Genomic DNA, 16,286 nt, shown 5'->3' on the forward strand with positions numbered 1-16,286 from the left:
ATTTTGTGCGAATGGTGCTGTAATTAGTTGATACTCTAATTTTCATCCATTCATCCATCCATTTTCTTTACCGCTTATCCTCACTAGGATGTGGGAGGAAAACGGAGTGCCCGGAGAAAACCCACGCAGCCACGGGGAGAACATGCAAACTCCACACAGGCGGGGCCGGATTTGAACCCCGGTCCTCAGAACTGTGAGGCAGTCGTCTATCGTGCCGGCTGTAATTTTCATGCGATTAACAATTGAATGTTTTGAAAATTGTTGACACGCTCGGCCTGCTGCCGTAGTTTGCTATATAACACATTTTTGTAAGGGTGCTTAGGAGATTTCAACTGTTTTTGAAAGGCTTCTCCATCTTGCCAACCTACCCCATAGCCCAGACATACTGTATGAAGAAGACGGGAGATTGTTGTCAGAATGTACTAAACTGCCAGTACTATAGTAAATATCTGCAGCCCAGTGTTCAGTGTTGCTCTCGGCCTCTTGGCAGCCTCCCTGACCAGTTTTCTTCTCTTCTTTTGATCAATTTTGGAGGAACCTCCAGTTTTTGGTAATGTCACTCTTCCGCCTTATTTTCTCCACTTGATGACGTATATATTGCTCATGCACCGTGATTAGGGTGCGTTCCTGTAGGATGTCATTGAGCAGGATCCGATGTTTAGCCCTTTTGAGCCGTGGACATGTCGGACCACAATGAGCCAAGTTGTGGTGGCCCTGCCAGAACCTGCATAGTCATGGTATAATAAGTAAAGTTTTAGTGATTATTTCATATTAAAATTTTATATTTTTTGATCCCATTTGAGAAGTTATTCGTACAATTGCATTCATGCCTATGACTGTACTAACCTCACTAAAATCAAGGCAGTGTAATTGCACAAATGAGTAATAATGCTTCAAAGAAATAATTTTCATGTGAAGACATTTTTGGCTATTTACACCATAGAGATAAATAAACACGTTATAGTATAAAATATCTGTATACAATTTACACACGCCGACCGTATGCCATATTCCGACAAGTGTCACTGCAACGACACGGTGCCATTAAATATCGGTGTCGGTGCACGTTTTCTTACTTTTATGATGAATAAAGTTCTCGTTAGCACCCAGTTATTGTCCGCTCATTATTAGACATAATAACATGCTGAAGCTTCACTTTGTGTCACTGCCCTTGTTCCTTGCCGCCATTCCGTGGTCCCACTGCCGGCGTTAGCTTCGTTAGTTTTGGCTCTCAACTTGAGGCTAACTTCCATTTGTGCCCACTTATCCAGCCAAGCGCGTCGCAGTTTTTCCTTTCATTATCACAACATTCTGTCTTGAGCGTGGAATTAAGTATTTCGGTCCGAAAATGCACTTTTAGCACGTTTTCAGTGGGCAAAATTTCTTTGGTGACTTAGAAATTTGTACTGGCACGAGTGGGCCAGAGTCAATAGGTACGCTATGGCCTGACACAGAGGTGTACTGGCCCAGGGTCATCGGGCCACCATTAATGTTGGACCCCGTTGAGACAAATTGTTACATATAGGGTTTTGTATAGCTTTGTCTTAAATTCTTTTGAAAAAAGTCCAGGACTTAGAATAAATGGTTTTGGGGAGTCATCTCCACTGTGTTAGAAAATTTTAATTAACATTGATTTCTTCATCCTGCCCATTTTCTTTGTTTAGATATAGTTGACATCACCAGACAAGTAACGCACTCTCAGAAAAAACCATCATCACAACAGTGAGCCTGTAGGAAATAAATACAGTGGCTTGCAATTGGAGGTAGGGTGCTATTGTTGTGGTCTTGGCTTGTTCGTCTTGGGAACCTAGGTGTACATTTTTGGGTACTGTCAAAGAACCAAAAAGGAAAAATTGTGGGTCTCAATAGTATAGCTTGTACCTAAATGGACTGAAATAGAAGACAACCCTATTAGTTCCATCCCAATGCAGACTGCTTATGCTGCTAATTTACCGTAATTTCTCGTGTATAATGTGCACATCCCAAAGTTGGCCTCAAAATTCTGGAAAACCCTTCTACCTATGTATAATGCATTTTTACAATGCATGATTTTGCTTCTATCCATGTGATCAAAACAAAGTATTTTTTTCAAAGAATTATTCTGAAGTTAAGCACTTTATTTGAACATGTAATACTTTTTTTCATTTACTTGCTCTTATTCTGAAATTCACAGCCTTTTATTTAGTAAATGAGAAGACACACAGTTGTGTTCATATGTTTGATTACCCAGGCAGAATTTGTAAGATGAATACAATTTTTAAAGAAAACATGAAGGGCTAGGCAAAACACGTTTAATTTTATTTTAATGGGATTCAAATTAAACTGTCAAGCATTTCAGAAAAGCATTATCATTAAACAAAACATAACCATAACGAAACGAATGATGGTTGTTGTTCAGTCATATTAAAAAAAAAATAAAAAATTATTCACAAATTCTGTCAGGGTATGTAAACTTATGAGCACAACTGTTACATACAGTATATGCCGTCATACATACCCTTGTTATATTGGAATGAAAGTGTAGGCTACACCTTTTTCATAACCTCTAGGTGGCGGCATATTAGAATGAAAGTGTGCACCTTTCTCATAACCTCTAGGTGGCGGTGACATTGGAATGAAAGTGTATAGCTTTTTCATAACCTCTAGATGGCGGCATAGATTTATAATATGTGAAAGTTTTTCCCCCCCCATTTTCCCCTATACCTATGTATAATGCGCACTTTTGACTTTTGACAATTTCTTGGGGGGAAAAAATGTGCATTATACACAAGAAAATACAGTACTTGTGCAGGTTTTGAAAGTTATAGGAATTGTGTACTACAGTATATGCACCCACTGATGGATTACTTCACTTCTGATTGCTTACATCACAGATCATCGTGTAATTCTATCCCTTCACATGCAAATGAGTGTGTTTCCAGTGAGCGGGGAAAAGCAACTGATTTTACAATGCAAGCTTTTGTTTGAATACTAAGTGCACATCGCTAGTTCATACGAGTGTATGTGTGTTTGCATTAAGTTTATCACTGGTGAGCTCATTTCTCTCAGAAATCAAAGTTAAATGGGTCATCTATCATGAGAATTATGTGACTAGGACACTTGTCTCTGCCACGCTCGGTATGTGTGAGAGAGTTCAAATGTGCACACAAAGGCAAGGTATAAGGGCAGTATGCGTGCGTGTGTGTGTGTATGTGTGTCGCCCTGTACATGTGGTGGTCGCTTGTCTTTGCCTGCACTATGATTAATGGTTTACATCGGGCTGTTCAGTCATGCATGTTTCTTGGTTTATCGTTTTATGCTGTCTCCAATTAAAGGTCCATAAATTGAGTGATGGCTTAAGGCCAGTGTCCATCAATAGGGGCCATCAATGGCCCTTATGCACCCTGGATACGGAAGCCACACATTACTAATATCCCTTTGTTTCGGCACCATCACGCCATCCATGCATGTAAATGCTTGCTTGCAGATGTGTGTGTGGGTGTGTGTGCGGGCAAGCGCAGTGGACATTATTGATTAATCTAATCTAACGCGTATTTCAATCTGGTTATAAGTATTAAAAGCATAGGGGTCCTAAAGTGTAATAACACCACTTTTTCATGAAACTTACTGATAACATCTTATGGAATGGGAACCTTGTAATGGGAACCAATCGATCTCAAACATGCATATGTGCATTGAACCATGTACCCTTTTACTTCACACATAGTGTAGCTCTAATGCCATTAGATCCACATCTTTGCAAAACAAAAGTTAACTGATTGGGTTAGCCTTTTACCCTATATGTAACAAATTGACCTTCCTTTTACCTTGTGTTTTTAATCCAAATCACTTTCTGTCTCTCCATCTTCTTGGATGAGAAAATGGTCATGTCGTTAATGTCAGTAGGATAAGGAAGCTGTGCAAAAACTCATCTACAGCTGTTATTGTTTCATGTCTGGATGCAGGACAAAGCCTTGTGATTGAGTAGCAAGAGGTTAACTTGGGTGCATATAATGTGATTTCAATTTCAATTTTTAAGCCATAAGAAGTAAGCCAGAGTGTGTTTGTGTGTGTGTGTGTGTCTGCAGGTCTCTGTCTCGTGTTCAATCATCATCCACTTGTCACCGATAGCGTCACGTGACAACAAAACTCATTTGTCTTTGTTGTTGTATGAATTACATTATTCAGTTTCAAAACTAAATTTGACTATGCCTTTACTCTTGTTAGTTTACAAAAAAACACCTTCCACATATGGACAGAAGACCACAGGGATAACCCCGTAGGCAACGATCTAGCTCCAAAAGATAGATAGATACAGTAGATAGATAGATAGATAGATAGATAGATACTGCATTCATCCTGTGAGGGAAATTATATTAGAAAACACAGACATGAGCATATTTTTCTATTGTTTTAAGTCCCACGTGTGCTGATAATAACCTAGTCTTGTATAGTATCCAGTTGGACACACACACAGGCAGCAAATAAATAAGAAAAATATGACAATAACAATAAGCAAGATCATCTTCCCTTTACATGTAGGCCGCACTAGCGTGTCACCGCTGTGAGAAAAATGGAACTATGTCTCTAGAAATTAAAAACTGATTTAATATGCAGCAGTAGCTGAAGGCGCAAGGGGAAGGCAAGGAAAGAAGACCAACTTTATGGACAGGGGGCAGGTGTGAGGGCGATAAATATGAGGAAATTAATCAGCGGTATCATCTCCATGGGAGTTTAGTTAACCACTGAGCTTGGTGCTTTAGTCAGCCAGGCGAGGCACTTGCTTCTGTAACAGCTGCCACAACAAAGCAAACTCAATGCGCGTCTGCGCACATACACACACACACACACAGGCTTCACGCCTTCCTGCAAGGTCAGCTATCACTATGTCTACAAAGCATATGACAACATAATCTACTTAATGAAGTATTACGTGTTCCAAAACAATAATATTGTAGTTTATCATTGTATTTTTGTCCTGACTTAAAATACAACATATGACTTGATGATAGAACAACATGTCAGCTTCATGAAGAACAGGGAAGTCTGATGTTAAACAAATAAAGAATGAATGGAAAAGTAATACGAACAAAAACACAACTGACTACATGACTACCTATTTAAAATGCACAGTTATTAATTACTAAAACAACAAGTTCAGAAGAACATTCTTTTTTTAATCTATGCATCCATTTTCTATCGGACTGCTCCTTACCCTCATTAGAGTCGCGGGTGAGCTGTAGCCAGTCCCATAAATTACCCATAGGTGTAAACGTGTGAGTGGTTGTTTGTCTATATATGCAGTGCAATTGACTGATGATCAGTCCAGGGTGTCGACCTCCAATTGCCCAAAGTCAGCTGGGATGGGCTCCAGCTCACCGACTACCTTAATGAGGACATGCAATATAGAAAATCGATGGCTGGATGCCTATTATATTATTCAGTATATAAGACAAGGCAGACGTATTGTGAAGCTTGACTAATATTAAAGGTCCCATATTTTCACTATTTAGGGTTGGGCTCCGCTAAGGCTGCCCTTTGTCACTGATCTTGTTCATAACTTTTATGGACAGAATTTCTAGGCGCAGCCGAAGCTTAAAGCGGGTCCGATTTGGTGGCTTCAGTATTGAATCTCTGCTTTTTGCAGATGATGTGGTTCGGTTGGCTTCATCAAGCCATGATCTCCAACTCTCACTGGAGCGGTTCGCAGCCAAGTGTGAAGCGGGTGGGTTGAAAATCAGCACCTCCAAATCTGAGACCATGGTCCTCAGTCAGAAAATGGTGGAGTGCCTTCTCCAGTTCAGGGATGAGATCCTGCCCCAGTTGGAGGAGTTCAAGTATCTTGGGGTCTTGTTCACGAGTGAGGGAAGAATGGAACGTGAGCTCGACAGGCGGATCGGTGCCATGTCTGCACTGATGCGGACTTTGTATCGGTCCGTTGTGGTAACGAAGGAGCTAAGCCGAAAGGCGAAGCTCTCAATTTACCGGCCGATCTATGTTCCTACCCTCACCTGTGGTCACGAGCTGTGGGTTGTGACCGAAAGAACAAGATCCTGGATACACGCTCCGTGTAGAAGACTCCCTTGTGAGAGCACGTGTTTGTTATGTTGACAGCGCTGAATCGAAGAGGTAGGCGGAGATCTTCACTAGTGACGTAGATAAGGTCAAGGAATTTGAATGACCTGTTTTCAGGCCTCTCAGCAGAAAAATGTCTGGAACTCTGGAATGCATGGACGATTTTAATTCATATTTCACATGTTTACTGAGGAACCAAAGAGACAGAATTACCAGTACATCCCAAATACTAGAAAAAGTTGGTTTGGCAAGATATTTTCCTTTTAATGTTTGAACTGATGAACATAATTTCACTGTGTTTTTAACGCTAGTCCTCTAATGCCTGTGAAGCCTATTGAGCTGTACTTCAAGGTGCACGGGCCCATTGATGCACTCACACAAATACACACTCTCCAAACAAAAGCACCCCCACTTGATGTGCATATCATTACGCTGTGGGTCAAATGACAAGGTTTTCCCGAGATAGACATCAGAGTCAATGGAACATGTAGGCCTGAAACACCTGTAAGATGGTTCTCTCTTTGTGTCGGACGCAGCTGTTAAATCTGCACCTGCTTAATTGAATTAGCCTCATTAATGTACTCACACAGGCTGCCAAAAAAAAAAAAAAAAAGAGTCGTTAAATGAGCTTGTTAGCGCAATTAGTTAATTAATTGTCTGAACAGCAGCCGTCCCTCAAAGCGCTGCTTCCTCATTATCTGATGACTGGGATCCTTGAATGAGGGCTGATAGATAAGGCCCTCCTGCCAGACTCTTTGTGTGTGTGTGTGTGTGTGTGTGCGCGCGCGTGTGTCTCTGTGTGTGTGTGCGTCTGTCCTAAAATGTCACATATTCTTTCATAAATGCTGTCTATTCGCATACAGGTGCATGCATGCTTGTAATGTTGAGCGTTGAGTTTCCTCTCTTTACAGTATGGCGGCCAGTGTCAGTGTGCATATTGCACTGAGAGGTTACGTGGGTGCCATCGCGCCCACAGGTAAATGTTAAATGGACTGCACTTGTATTTCGTTTCACCTACACTATCACCCAAAGCGCTTTACAAAGCCTCACAGTCACCCATTCACACACGCATTCATACACCAATGGGCGACTGCTGCCATGCAAGGCGCTGCCAGGCCCACTTGGAGCAAATTTGGGTTCAGTTTCTTGTCCAAGGACACTCTGACATGCAGACAGTCTGAGCCGGGACTCGGACCAGCGACCCGTCGTTCGCTGGACGACCCGCTCTACCTACTGAGCCACAGCCGCCCAGAGACAGAGGTAGACAGGTAGGTAGGTTGACAGAGCAGTCGTCCCTGCCACTTTCTAATCTGTCTTTTATTAGAAGTTAATATCCCGCCTGCTCTTTCTCACTTCGTACTCCCACCTGCTTAGAAATGGCCCCGCTCCATCTTTTTAATTCAATTATATTAACCACCCTCTCTCTCTCTTTCTCGCTCACTCGCTCCCTCTCTTTGCACCCAAAACTGTCTTTCCTTCTCTCAGTCCTTTCTCATCTCACCCTTGTTCCTTTGTCCTCAAATGTTCCATTTCTATTCAGAATCCTTGATGGAATATAGACTTTGGCCAATCAAGGATTTGTGAAAGCTGTTCCCTCCTTTGTGGGGGGGGAAAAATGATCAAGGAGGAGAGAATAAAAGGAGGGAGATGGGTGAAAGAGTAAAGATGGGTGTGGGAGAGTGCAAGGGGGGTGGGGGGGATCCCTGCAGGGGAACTTTGATTGCAAAAGTAATGAGACTTGATCAGATTGGGCTTTCTCTCTCAAAGGGGGGTTCTGCTAATAGGAAAGTCCAAGGCTTAAGTACTCCTAGGAAATAAAATCACAAATCTGGTATTCTTTCTTCCAGACTTCCTGCTAAGGTCCACGACTCCTCCAATGGAGAATTAAGCTTTCCCACAACCCACATGGGAACTTTTAATCATGTCCAATTGAGGCTTTTGAGATATAACAATTATATAACCATTTACCATAACCATAACCAACCAGTTCTCAAAGTCAGTGCTGTGAAGACATTGTATTTTAACAATGCTCTACTTAGCCTTTTTTGCCTGATGTACTGCAGCACAATGAGGTAACATTGCTACGAGTCATTTTTGCTCTAACAGCCTTCGTTCTCAATTGTTTTTGAAATTTCAAGAACTGTTGCTCATGCTCAAGATACAGTACATTATTGATATTGCAACTGTCAGACAAAAGATGGCTGAGGAAGCTTACAAGTTACAACTCCAGCAGTAAAGATTTTTCTATTCTGTGTCAAATGGCCAAGCCTATCGAGTCAATTAATACAGTATTATAATCTAGAATATAATATCTGTTGTATAAGTTATTTATATATTATGAACTAATGATCTTTCATATCCAAAAGCCATTGCTAACTTGCACTAATGCACTTGTTTGTATTATTTTTTTTTAAATCTGAAAACCTTTCACTAACAGTATAGACACAGAAGGTACAGCGGCTGAAATACGTATTTAACACGGCACAATTATTCTCATTAAATATAATTCCAAAGGTACTATTGACAATGAAAGTTTCACCAGATGTTGGGAACAACGCAAGTACAGTGGCTACGGAAAGTTTTCAGACCCCCTTAAATTTTTCACTCTTTGTTATACTGCAGCCATTTGCTAATATCATTTAAGTAAATTTTTTTCCACATTAATGTACACACAGCACCCCATATTGACAGGAAAAAAATTTAATTGTTAAAATGTATGCAGATTTATTAAAAAACAAAAACTGAAATATCACACAGCATAAGTATTCATAGCCTTTACTCAGTATTTAGTAGAAGCACCCTTGTGAGCTTGTACAGCCATGAGTCTTTTTGGGAATGAGTTTTTCACACCTGGATTTGGGGATCATCTCCCATTGCTCCTTGCAGGTCCTCTCTAGTTCTGTCAGGTTGGATGGTGAACGTTGGTGGGTAGCCATTTTCAGGCCTCTCCAGAGATGCTCAATTGGGTTTAAGTCAGGGCTCTGTCTGGGCCATTCAAAAACAGTCACAGAGTTGTTCTGAAGCCACTCCTTCGGTATTTTAGCTGTGTGCTTAGGGTCATTGTCTTTTTTTGAAGGTGAACTTTCGGCCCAGTCTGAGGTTCTCAGCACTCCGGATAAGGTTTTTGTCCAGGATATCCCTGTACTTGGCCGCATTCATCTTTCCTTCGATTGCAACCAGTGGTCCTGTCCCTGCAGCTGAAAAACACCCCCACAGCATGATGCTGCCACCACCATGCTTCACTGTTGGGACTGTATTGGACAGGTGATGAGCAGTGCCTGGTTTTCTCCACACATGCCACTTAGAATTAAGGCCAACAATTTCTATCTTGGTCTCATCAGAATAGATAATCTTATTTCTCACCATCTTTGAGTCCTGCAGGTGTTTTTTTTTTTTTTTTAGCAAACTCCATGCAGGCTTTCATGTGTCTTGCACTGAGGAGAGGCTTCCGTTGGGCCACTCTGCCATAAAACCCCGACTGGTGGAAGGCTGCAGTGATGGTTGACTTTCTAGAACTTTCTTCCATCTCCCAACTGCATCTCTGGAGCTCAGCCACAGCGATCTTTGGGTTCTTCTTTACCTGTCTCACCTAGGCTCTTCTCCCCCGATAGCTCAGTTCGGCCGGACAGCCAGCTCTAGGAAGGGTTCTGATCGTCCCAAATGTCTTCCATTTCAGGATTATGGAGGCCACTGTGCTCTTAGGAACCTTAAGTGCAGCAGAATTATTTTTTTGTAACCTTGGCCAGATCTGTGCCTTGCCACAATTCTGTCTCTGAGCTCTTCAGGCAGTTCCTTTGACCTCATGATTCTCATTTGCTCTGACATGCACTGTGAGCTGTAAGGTCTGATATAGACAAGGGTGTGGCTTTCCTAATCAAGTTCAATCAGTATAATCAAACACAGCTGGACTCCAATGAAGGTGTCGAACCATTTTAAGGATGATCAGAAGAAATAGACAGCACCCGAGTTAAATATATGAGTGTCACAGCAAAGGGTCTGAATACTTATGGCTGTGTGATATTTTTCTTTTTTAATAAATCAGCAAAAATTTCAACAATTCAGTTTTTTTCCTGTCAATATGGGGTGCTGTGTGTATATTAATGAGGAAAAAAATGAACTTAAATGATTTTAACAAATGGCTGAGAGTGAAAAATTTAAGGGAGTCTGAAAACTTTCCGTACCCACTGTAATCCATCCATACAAAGAAATTTGAACAAATAAGCTCAGAAATTGTGTGTAATACTGTGATATGACACAGGGAAAAAGTATCGACTTGACCAACTGGTATTTATTTAATACTTTGTACAAAAGCCTTATTTTGCAAAGACAGGTTAAAAATGCCTCCTGTATGGAGAAACTAGTTGCATGCATTGCTCTGGTGTGATTTTGGCACATTCTTCCACACAAGCAGCCTTCAAATTTTGAAGGTTCCATGGCCTTCTTTTATGGAGGTTGAGTTTCAGTTTTTTACATAGATTTTCAATTGGATACAAGTCAGGTAATTGGCTGGGCCATTCTTGCAGTTTTATTTTTTTGTCTTCGAAAACAATTGAGAGTTTCCTTGGCAGTATGTTTTGGATCATTATCCTGCAGATATGTCCACCCTCATTTCGTTTTCATCATCCTCGTAAATGGCAACAAATTTTTGTCCAGAATGTCTCTGTACATTTGCCCATTCATCCTTCCTTCAATAATGTGACGATTTGCTGAAAACGCAGCCCCACTCCATCATGTTCCCACCTCCGAACTTCACTGTTGGTATGGTGTTTTTAGGGTGATGTATCGTGCCATTTCTCCTCCAAACGTAGTGTGCATTATGGCATCCAAAGAATTAAATTTTGCTCACATCAGACCAGACTATATCCTCCCAGTATTTAACTGGCTTGTCCAAATCTTGTTCAGCAAACTTTTAATAAGCTTTGACATGCTTTTTTTTTTTTCCAGCAATGGGGTCTTACGTAGTGAGCGTGCATACAGGACCTTGGCGGCGGAGTGCATTACTCACTGTTTTCCTTGTGACAACAGTACCTGCTAATTCCAGGTCTTTTTGAAGCTCTGCACAGCTTGGCTCTTGGACAACTCTTCTGCGCTCCTCTATCAGAAATTTTGCGAGGAGCACCTGATCGAGGCAAATCTATGGTGGTATGATTGGCTTTCCATTTGCGTATTATGGCCCCAACAATTATTTTGCGATGGTCTTGAGACAGTTTTTTGCTCTCACCCATCATGAGATGTGTCTTGACTCACACCTTGGCAATGAGACCTTTTTGCAAGCCATCAATTAGGACTGAACCAGCTGATATTCATTTGCACTGACAAGTGGCTGGATTGCTGTTTGATTATTGATAGGTTTTAGGTGTTGTCTTGGCTTTCCATGCCTTTTTTCACCTCCCTTTCTTCATGTGTTCAATACTTTTTCCCTGTGGCATTTCACATTATTACACACAACTTATTTTCTGATCTTATTTGGTCTACTTTATTTGTATGTATGGATTACTTGGGTTGTTCCCAACATCTGGTGAAAAGTTCATGTCAATAGCACCTTTGGAATTATATTGAGTGAGAAAAATGTTGACGTGATAAATACTTATTTCAGCCGCTGTATATTCAGATATATCAATATAAAGAATTACAAATTAGTATCCCTGTACATAACTTTTATTGGGTTTGATAAAAAAGTACTGCAATGAAATTCACACTTTACTGTCATACAACACATTTTATTTCCCAGTAGTCAAACTAAAATTGGTTGGAACACGGTGATGAGTCCATTTAATTCAGCCTTGTATCATCTACTGCCTCATTTCTAATAATGTTACCACCCATTAGCCACACAGTAGATGAGTTAACTGCATAAAAGACCATTAGCTCAGTGTTAGAACATGTTGGATGATGATATACTGTATACATAGCATGTATAGTATGTACTGAATGGAGATAGTTCTGATGGAGGTATGGATGGGCTGGGTCAGAGCTAAGACACAAGTCTAGAACTACATTCTGCCATTAGATCTGATAACAAGAAGTTGCACGACACACATCGTTAAGAAGGACGCATCACTTACCCACACGTTTGTGCTGCCATAGATAGCTCCATGTGTTCTATCACTTTATTTGGCTATGCGCATGCACATAAAAGTGTGTATGTACATGTTGTGCATATGTAAATGTGTTTGTATGTGTGTCTTGACTGTCTGCAGTGGCTCCCCGCTAATCTAACACAGAGCCCATTTAACACAGAACTAATGAATAGGGGCTTTGGTTTTGGCAGGAGGTTCTGAACCACAGGCCCACACATGCGCATGCACGGACGGGGTGAGGAGTTCAGCCTCCCTCTGCTTCCTTGCCAGTGTTAGTCTCTTTCCGCCAATCATGCCTCGATAATGACAGGCAATACATGCCGTATCACATGGCGATGGTTTTATTGTTTCTTTTAGGATTCAAGAATGGGATGTTTTATTTTTCAGTAGTCTTAGCCAGATAACGTTTCTCGCTTCTCTCGCTATTTGTTTGACGCTTCTGTGAATAGCATTGTGCACATAAGATACTAATGAAACTACTTTGAGATGCATGCGCGATAGTAAATCCAAACAAAATAATTTGAAGAAAGCCAAGGGAGCAGTTAAATATGTCTTATTTTGATAGTCTTATGCAATTATAAACAAATGTGATCTTTCTTTCTTTGGGCTTCATACATAGCGTTAACCAAAATATGTAACGCTGTTACGAGGGGCCATCAGGGACATAAGTCAGGATGACCTCTTACACACACACAACTGAAAAACCCTTTTACGCACGACTGAAAAGCTCTCACATACACTACTGAAACATTCTCTCACACATTATTGAAATGCTCTTATGCACACTACCTAAATGGTCTCATACACACTAAATAAACACTCTCATTCATACTACTGAAACGATGTCAAACACATATACACTACTGGATTTTTTTTTTTTTTTTTTTTTTTGCTCACACAACTCAAATGCACTCACACACTACTACTACTACATCTTTTTTTTCCCACTCACATGCACTACTGAATGCTCTCACACCAACACCTGAAACACTGCCACAAACTTACAATTTTTAGCTCACACTACTGATTGTGTTTGGCTTTTCAGCACTAAAACATTATCATACACACTACTGAAATGTATATTTCAGTATGAGCACATTTCAGTACAGTTTAAATGAGTGAATTTCATCATGTGTGAAAGAGCTTCCATTGTGTGTGACTGGATTCCAGTTATGTGTGTGACAGCGTTTCACCTGTATATGCAAGAACATTTCATTTGTGTGTATAAGAGTGTTTCAGTTGTGTGTGTAAGAGGATTTCAGTTAAAATGGAAGCCCTTCCAGTTTTTCAAACTAAAACATGCGTTTGATTCTGACACCTCTTCATTGGCGGTAGTTTACCTCACTCATGTCTGCCTAACAGCCTGCAAGTATCTTAACTAAAGCAGCAACGTTACATCACAATCTACTTGCATCAGCAGTGACCAACAGAACCTTTTCAAATGGGTCAACAGTCGAACAGTAGGCGACCATTTCAACTCCGAGTGCGGACATGCTTGATAACTGCATCCCATCGCTCTTTCCCAACCCAACACGGCAGCCCGGCAGCACACTATAAACCTGAAGCTCCTGTCATGAGACCATGTACACCAAATGTACGCTTAAACTTTTAATTTGTTTGCACCGATTTTTGTCCCATTTGTTACGGTTTAGATGATCTCCACTGACACGAGTATATTGTGAAGTAACTCTGCGGCTTCAGTTAAGCTACTTGGCAGACGTACAGTAAGTGAGGTGAGCTACTGCTGATGAAGAGGTGTCAGAATGGAGGGCACAGTTTAGTTTGAAACCTCTTATGCAAACAATTGAAATGCTACTTATATTGGAAGTGAAAAGCTTGTGCACACACAGGTGTAGCGCTGTCTCACACACAACTAAAAGCCTTTCAGATAACATATATTGAAAGGCCCTCAAAAATATAATGTATGAGAGCATTCCAGTTGTGAGTGTTTGAGTAGTGTGTATGAGAGCATTTCAGCTACGTGCTGCATGTGAGGGCTAATCCTGAATTTTGTCCCTGACGGCCCCTCATCCACTCTTCTGATTTCGTTTTAGCTTAAAAGGAGCGACGCAAACGTGAAGCAGCTGGATGAGACCACGGTGTCTTTACAGGCCACGCAGGACTCGCTGAGAAGAATCTTGGCACTGAGGGAGAAACACACACAACAGCTGCTGGAAGACAATGCGCATCTTAAAGACAGCCTGGCGGCACTGCAGAGCCAAGTAGGTAACAAACACACAAAGAGAAGTTAGGCTGCCCTTAAATAAGGAACAGATTCAGACGACATTATCTAAATCAAATCCAGTCAGGTGCATCTGGGAATTCTTATTTTTTTACTTCCTTCACAGTTAATCATCCCTTCTCCTGCCCCTCCTCCTCCTTCTCCAGCTTTCCCTTGTCCCCCTCTCACCATATTTAATAACTCTTTGCCGCCATCTTAGCTCCACAGAGGCTATGCTAGTTGTACTATAAGAAATCAGGCTCTGTCACTGAAGCATAAAATAGATTTGTTTCTTTCTTTTGTAATTTATTTTCCTCACCAAAATGAGTGTGTCTCGCCTCATACTTACCTTTTTGTTTTGGTCCACTGTGGCCCTCATCCCTTGGAGAACCAAAAGTAATGAATGGGAACATTAAAGAGTCATCATACGCATGATAAATGGAATGGCCTTTGCAATTTTAGCGCTCTCCTTTTCCTTTCCTCTGCCTTCCCCAAAAATATTTCTTCTACCTATTCTGGTCCCTCCAGGTATTTTTTTTAGACTAATATCCAAACCATTTACTGTACACTTACATTGATCAATCATGTTACCAATGTTTACATGCGTGAATGCCATGCAACTTAAAGGAGAGTTTGCACTTTGTGGTGCCGCCTAACTGTAGTAGCTTTGATGAAGTTTAGCTACTTTTGTCATTTTGTTGTAGCGTAGCTTCTATATGTCGCTCAGTGAAGCTTGATGTCGAATTATTTGTAGCTTAGCTCACAACATTTCCCAAGTGGGTTGGCACACGGTTAACAGTATACTGTACTGGCCGGTTAGGTACACTAGTTAGATATTAACAAAGACTGCTAATACAATGGAGGTAGATTATTTTTGACAAATAATTTAGTAACACATTAACTTGTGTTACGCCTTCATGCATGACTTGAGATTGAACTGCTGTCATGCTCAAACTCAAGTTTTTTTAGAGATATATTTTTCCGCATTTTTTTGTCTAGGCTGTAAATCCCTGGAAAATCTCATGCACAGACTGGAATTAGTACTTTTTAAAAATAATTGCATTGACTGAAAATATGAGTTAATCGACTGTCTGATTAAGTTAAATAAAGTTAATGCCGGCACAGTAAAGTTGGAGAATAGTCAGGTTTTTGTCCAGTTTCCTACTAAATTAGTTTATGAATATGTTGCACTTAATTGGAAAGGAGCCAGTTGGATACAGTGTGAGTTTATTTTTTTATTTTTTTTTATTTTATTTTATTTTATTTTTTTTTTAGTGCCAAGAGTGATGACTGATGATTTTGAATGATGGCAGATATCAGTGTAGATAGAGAATTGAACCTTTCTCTATATATAGACTAAGATGGTTATTCGTCTTTCAACTAGTGAATCCAGATTGAATTATGGCGCTGTTTTCTATTTCTAGATGCACCGATAATGTCTGGCATGTACAGTATATAACTTGAACACACATGCTAAAGATGTTAATTGGGAGACATTACATTCAGACCTGTGGTTTTCCATAGACAAGAGTTAATTCAATCCAATTGTTTCTGTTGTCTAATGGGAAGACAGTTGGGGAAAAAAAAAATAAAAAATCCCTCCCCCAAATCTCGTCCCAAAGTTTGAGAAGCAGTACATTTATACCCTACAACTTTATGATTTGTTGACTTGCACTTTTATTGGTCCACAGTCACAGCAGAAACTGTTGGGTTGCCCGGCCTGACACAATGCTTTTATGATCTTTCTTTTCTCTGCTAGAGCAGACAGAGCTGCGCCAAGCATGCCTAAATTGTTACTTTCATCTCTGTCCTCTTGTAGCTGTAACGGTTCCGTACCTCATTGTGTGCCTCTCCTTGTTTGGATCACTCTCCGGCTGACTGCCAGCTGCACTCTGAGCTTTTTAGAAACGCTTCAAAAGCATACAACTTAG

The 16,286-nt window shown here is 40.7% G+C and overlaps 1 protein-coding gene across 8 annotated transcripts in view; it reads left to right on the forward strand.

The window, feature by feature from the left end:
- The window catches only part of LOC133470364 (paramyosin-like), a 127,561-nt gene that overhangs the window by 46,462 nt on the left and 64,813 nt on the right, over window positions 1–16,286 (forward strand). For all 8 annotated transcript variants that reach the window (XM_061758682.1, XM_061758676.1, XM_061758678.1 and 5 more), the window contains one exon: window positions 14,189–14,356. In XM_061758682.1, the coding sequence (XP_061614666.1) occupies window positions 14,189–14,356 (168 nt within the window). The remainder of the gene's footprint in view (window positions 1–14,188; window positions 14,357–16,286) is intronic.

Source organism: Phyllopteryx taeniolatus, chromosome 20, assembly GCF_024500385.1.
Source record: "Phyllopteryx taeniolatus isolate TA_2022b chromosome 20, UOR_Ptae_1.2, whole genome shotgun sequence".
Classification (NCBI taxonomy): domain Eukaryota; kingdom Metazoa; phylum Chordata; class Actinopteri; order Syngnathiformes; family Syngnathidae; genus Phyllopteryx; species Phyllopteryx taeniolatus.